At 37.9% G+C, this 5,817-nt stretch overlaps 1 protein-coding gene across 1 annotated transcript; it reads left to right on the top strand.

The window, feature by feature from the left end:
- The first annotated feature begins 813 nt into the window (after window positions 1–813).
- On the top strand, window positions 814–5,608 carry LOC119425097 (thrombospondin-4-B). Its single transcript, XM_037692621.1, has 8 exons — window positions 814–896; window positions 977–1,170; window positions 2,258–2,436; window positions 2,781–2,829; window positions 2,913–3,109; window positions 3,201–3,373; window positions 4,196–4,335; window positions 4,876–5,608. Exons 1-8 carry the CDS (start codon window positions 814–816, stop codon window positions 4,938–4,940), a joined length of 1,080 nt encoding a protein of 359 aa, XP_037548549.1. The 3' UTR covers window positions 4,941–5,608.
- The last annotated feature ends 209 nt before the right edge of the window (window positions 5,609–5,817 follow it).

A 5,817-nucleotide genomic window follows, 5' to 3' on the forward strand; every position in this document is an offset into this window, starting at 1 on the left:
TCAAGAATCACGTTAAGATAGAAATAGTATCAAATGAAAACTATTCAGTTTTAACAATTAATTTAAGGAAATTAGGTCAATTTCTCCTCCAGTAGTCTAAGCCTATAGCAGCATAACAACAAGCCAACCCTAACTATAGGATTTATCAAAAAGGAAAGTCTTAAGCCCAGTCTTAAAACTGGACAATGTGTCGGCCTCACAGACAGAAACTGGAAGTTGGTTCCACAAGAGAGGAGCCTGATAACTGAAAGATCTTCCTCCCATTCTGCTTTTGGAAACTCTAGGAACTGTGAGTAAACCTGCAGCCTGAGAGCAAAGTGCTCTGTTAGAAAAATATGGAAGAATAAGATCTGTAATATAAGATGGAGCTAGGCTGTTGAGAGCTTTGTAGGTTAGAAGTAAGATTTTTTATTAAATTCTGGATTTGACAGGAAGCCAATGGAGAGAAGTAAAAACTGGAAAGATGTGATCTCTCCCACTAACTCCAGTTAAGACCCTGGCAGCAGCATTTTGGATTAACTGAAAACTTTTTAAATAAGTATTTGGACACCCAGATAACAAACCATTGCAAATGTCCAGTCTAGATGTGACAAATGCATGAACATAAAGTAAAATAAAATAAAATAGTTTCACAACAAAACATTGGATTAACACAGTCTGAACAGCATCTGATCACTGCGCCTCTTATAGCACAATTTACATAATCAAATCTTGTCTTTTCAGAGCCTAAATCAAATGTTTGCAGAACAGATAAATGTTTTCAGAATGATGTCTGCTGACTTTAAGATTTAAAACGCTGAACTTTAACCTTTAATGAAGAATTCCCATGCTTCTTTCTATCAGTCTGACATAGATAACGACCTGGTTGGAGACTCCTGTGACACAAACCAAGACAGGTAACAACACTGTCACACCTGCACTGCTGGGATCTTTTTAAAGATGTAACCAGATGTTATTGTGTCCTTTTCCCTTGTAGTGATGGTGACGGTCACCAGGACACCAAGGACAACTGTCCTCTGGTGATCAACAGCTCCCAGCTGGACAGTGACAAAGACGGGCTGGGAGACGAGTGTGACGATGACGATGACAACGATGGGATCCCGGATATTTTACCACCAGGACCAGACAACTGCAGGCTGGTGCCAAACCCTGAACAGATTGATGACAACAGTGAGTTTCTACACAATACAAAGAAAACGACTTATTGTTTTGCTCATGAGACATTTGTCTGCCAAGAAAACTAGTTGTTTTTATCCCCAAGAAAAAAAAAATCATCTGACTTGTCCTCATTCTGCCTGAACATTTTCTGTCGTTTTATTTATTTATTTATTCCCGGGCTGCAGCTTTCTACCCACACAGATCAAGCGCTTTAAGTTAAAGCCCATTTTTTTGTGCTTGAGTTTGTTCTTTGGCACTTTTGAAAGTCATGGTGGCATTACTTAGTTTAAAAGGTCTCCCAGGGAAGCTGGCACTCAGTTCAAAATAAGTGGATCAACAACGTTCTTGTTGGTAAATTTCTGTCCAACAGTCTGAGAGTTTGACGGTGGCTCAAAAATGGACTAAAAGTTGTATATCCCCTTGAATCCTGACGACGTTTTCTCAATTTCTATTGAATAAAAAGGAAAAAATGCTAATGCTCAAACAGCTGCACATCAACACATTCACAAATGTATCAACTTTATTTGTATAAGACAACAAGATCAGGAAAGACTCAAGTTGTGAAGCATGTAAAATCAATCTGATTGCACAAAACAAATAGCTCACAAACTGCTGTGTGTCCTGTTATTGCTCAGTGCACTGCTGCACTTTTCTTTTAGGGGCTGTGTTCTGGTAAATTATTTTATGTTCTGCACCTTTGGATCCCCTTAGCTGCTTATCTCTTCTGCTCCCCCCACTCTGAAAATATTGTTGTTCAAAATCAGAAGTGCAGAAACTGATTGCCTTCAGCTTGTTTGGACGGGCCTTTAAGGCTGAGTCATGTGTTAGAGGTAAAAAAAAAAAAAAAGAACATTAAAAGGCTGATTATTAATAAGTTTTATATTCTACTTGTTTTATTGCATAATGAACATCCAGCCAATTCTCATTCATACTTTAGGAACTAATTTATTAATTACTATGGACAGACTTAAAACTGCATCTTGCAAACTCAAGCACTGAGGTCAGCTATAAAAACACAAAACTACACAAATCATAGTATGGACAGCGAAGAGCTTAAATTCAAGTTTTTCTTTCTGAATTCAACTCCATCTTTTATCAGATGACGGCATTGGAGATATTTGTGAGTCGGACTTCGACCAGGACAAAGTGATTGACAGGATTGACAACTGTCCTGAGAATGCAGAAGTTACTCTGACTGACTTCAGGGCTTATCAGACGGTGGTCCTGGACCCTGAAGGCGATGCTCAGATTGACCCTAACTGGGTTGTCCTGAACCAGGTGAGGTTCAGATGTGATGTATATTTGAATGTGTGTGGATTTGTTTTTGTTGTTTGTTCTTTTGCCATTTTTTACTTCTTTTCTTTCTTCTTTATGTGCAGTTTGCAGACTTTTATCCAGCATGTGGCTATTGTTTATTGAGTATGCTCCTTTACTGGTCTATCTGCTCAGTTTTTAGCCTGTGAACAAACTAAAGGATTCAGTATCTGCAAGATAAACGTGGCATAAGAGCTGAGCAATGCACTGCTTTTTGCTGCTATGGTTGTTGCAGTGTATTTATCTAAAACCAGAGGTTTAAAATTTACTAAGATTTATTGTCATTTCTCTCTTTTGTTTTCAAACAGGGGATGGAAATTGTTCAGACTATGAATAGTGACCCAGGACTTGCTGTTGGTAAGAAGCACATACCTTCTGGGTTAAGAAAATGTCCACCTTCTCCACAAAGCCCAACCCTATATGACTTTATATGACGTCAGGTTACACTGCATTCAGTGGAGTTGACTTTGAGGGGACGTTCCATGTGAACACGGTTACCGACGACGACTACGCCGGCTTCATCTTTGGCTACCAGGACTCGTCCTCCTTCTATGTGGTGATGTGGAAACAGACTGAACAAACCTACTGGCAGGCAACGCCTTTCAGAGCTGTGGCTGAACCCGGCATTCAACTCAAGGTGAAACACAAGTGATGCTGAAAAAGGCATTAATGCAAAATCCTACAGCTTTTCATACATTTCTGGGTTTTTTTTCTTTTTTTACTTTCAGGCTGTGAAATCTAAATCAGGTCCAGGGGAACACTTAAGAAACTCACTGTGGCACACAGGAGACACCAACGACCAGGTGCGCCTGCTATGGAAGGACCAAAGAAATGTCGGCTGGAAGGATAAAGTGTCCTACCGCTGGTACCTGCAGCACCGCCCCCAAATTGGATACATCAGGTAGGAGAAATAGTAAAAAGTAATTGCTAATTTATGCTTCTTTCTGCATCTTTAGCTACTATTAAGCTGTTTTTGAGAAATTTCTGCTTTTTTCATATAATTTCCACTTTTGTGCTCATTTCTGTTTCTTTCAGCCTAACTAAACAAACTTGTGCTCTTTTTTGCTTCTTTTTGATAATTTAAGCTTCTTTCTGCTTCTTTAGCTACTATTCAGCTGTTTTTGATAAATTTCTGCTTTTTTTAGGTCATTTCCACTTTTTGCGTTCATTTCTCCTTCATTCAGCCAAATTAGGCACAATTGTGCTCTTTCTGCTAACTTAAGTATCTTTCTGCTATTTTAGCTACTTTTCAGCTGTTTTCTGCTTATTTCTGCTTTCTTCAGATAATCCCCACCTTTCTGTGCTAATTTCTGCTTCTTTCAGCCTAATTGGACAAACTTGTGCTCTCTCTGCTTCCTTCTGCTAATTAAAGCTTCTTTCTGCTTCTTTAGCTACTTTTCAGCTGTTTTGGAAAATTTCTGCTTTTTCAGATAATTTCAACTTTTTTGTACTCTTTTCTGCTTCTTTTAGCCTGATTAGGCCCAATTGTAGTCTTTCTGCTTCCTTCTGCTAATTTTCGCTTCTTTCTGCTTCTTTAGCTACTATTCAGCTGTTTTCTGTAAAATCTGCAGCAATAAGCATTCACACTGCATTTCACAGGAAATGCAATTTCTCTAGAAAATGAAATGAAAAAAAAAATGAAGACTACTTTCTCATCTGTCAACCAGAAATTTAAAGCATAAATTAAAAACTGATCAAAGTATATTTTGTGTGTCCTGTTCAGAGTACGGTTCTACGAGGGAACCGAACTGGTTGCGGACTCTGGTGTGACCATTGACACGACCATGCGGGGAGGACGACTCGGCGTGTTTTGTTTCTCCCAAGAAAACATCATCTGGTCTAACCTGAAGTATCGCTGCAACGGTACAGAAACACAATTTTACCTTCTTTATATCGCCTGCCATCATGAAAGACAAATGATGGTGCGATTCCCTGTGTGTGTTCCTTTTTTTCTGTTTGTCTGTTAGCAAAATATTTCAGGAACCACTACAAAATATATTATTGAAACTCCTAAAACATTAATAATTGTATGTGAATGAGACTCTTCACCATCACATAAGCAGAGCACTAATAGGAGAGATTTGGTTAAAAATTTATTATACCATTTATGGGCAATATGCCTTCTTTTAAGAAATATTTTATTGTTATTTTTTTCATGTTTTAACGTGATAAAAACTTACAAACTACAAAGCAGAACTTCAACCTCTTGGTGTAAAAGAACAACACTCTAATCAATCATTTCAGCAACACTTCCTCCATAACCCGAGCTCTTTTTTTCAACTGAGAAAGAATTGTTTCATCTTGTTTCATAAAGAGCTGCGAGGTGAAAACCTTTGACCTGACTGTTTCCATTTTTCTCATAATACCTGCTTTGTCATTTGTCTATTTTATTTTATTTTTTAGACACCATCCCCGACGACTTCCAGGAGTTCAGCACCCAGCACACCATCGACTCAATCGTCTACTGATGCGTGACATCAGCTCTGCAAACGATGCATCTCTGTGTGGATGTGTGTGTATATATATGTGTGTGGGGGGTGGTATTTTTGTGTGTGTTTGTGTTTTGTACGTGCCATTACAGTAACATATATGACCTCAGTCATGTTCTGTATGTGCATCAGTGTTGTTTTTTTAAACCAAAATGTGTTTTCTTCTGTAATCATCTTTGAAAACACCCAGCTGAGATGTGTATTTTTTAAGTTATACTGATTTCCATCAAGCGCAAATAACAAAGTAACTATGAATGCAATCAAATGACATTACAGCTTGCAAGGAGCACTATATTTGTTGAATACTAAGAAAATAAAGATGTACTTAATCTGAAAAATCAAAAAACAGACGTGCAACAAAAACAGTTTTGACCCACAAAAAAAAAAAAATGCTGTAAATTCAAATAAAAAAAAACTGGTTTTATTGAACCCTATAGTTCAGCAACACCCACATCTAAATGAGTTTATCTTTGTCCCCCACAGAGATCAAAAGAGGTCTTTGTGCCTGAAAAGAGAGCAAAAGCACATTTGCCTGCTTCTCCAATGTGCTTGCAATAATTTACAACATTATAGATGTGTTTTCCTCGGGTCTCTGTTCAAAATCTAACAAAACAAGTTGAAGAAATAATAAAATCCTGCTGGTGCCACTGAACTCCCCTTGGTTTTATTGTGCTGCCTACACACTGCAAAAGCATTTATTTTAATGGACAATAATCAGTTTGTGGTCTGTTTTATATGAGGGAAAATGTTTTTCCGCAAAAGTTGATTTCCTTATAAACTATCTAGTATTAAGGATGTTCAAGTTTACTTTTTTCTGCGTTAGTAAAACCTGCTGAGTTTCTGCTGGTTGGTTTCT

Source organism: Nematolebias whitei, chromosome 18, assembly GCF_014905685.2.
Source record: "Nematolebias whitei isolate Nwh7 chromosome 18, NemWhi1, whole genome shotgun sequence".
Taxonomy (NCBI): Eukaryota; Metazoa; Chordata; class Actinopteri; order Cyprinodontiformes; family Rivulidae; genus Nematolebias; species Nematolebias whitei.

Bases quoted from the DNA above. Each gene is read 5' to 3' on its own strand.
- LOC119425097 (XM_037692621.1), top strand. From the start codon at position 814: ATGAAGAATTCCCATGCTTCTTTCTATCAGTCTGACATAGATAACGAC. The intron at 1,171-2,257 runs GTGAGTTTCTAC...ATCTTTTATCAG, and splicing joins TGAACAGATTGATGACAACA to ATGACGGCATTGGAGATATT. The intron at 4,336-4,875 runs GTACAGAAACAC...TTTATTTTTTAG, and splicing joins CCTGAAGTATCGCTGCAACG to ACACCATCCCCGACGACTTC.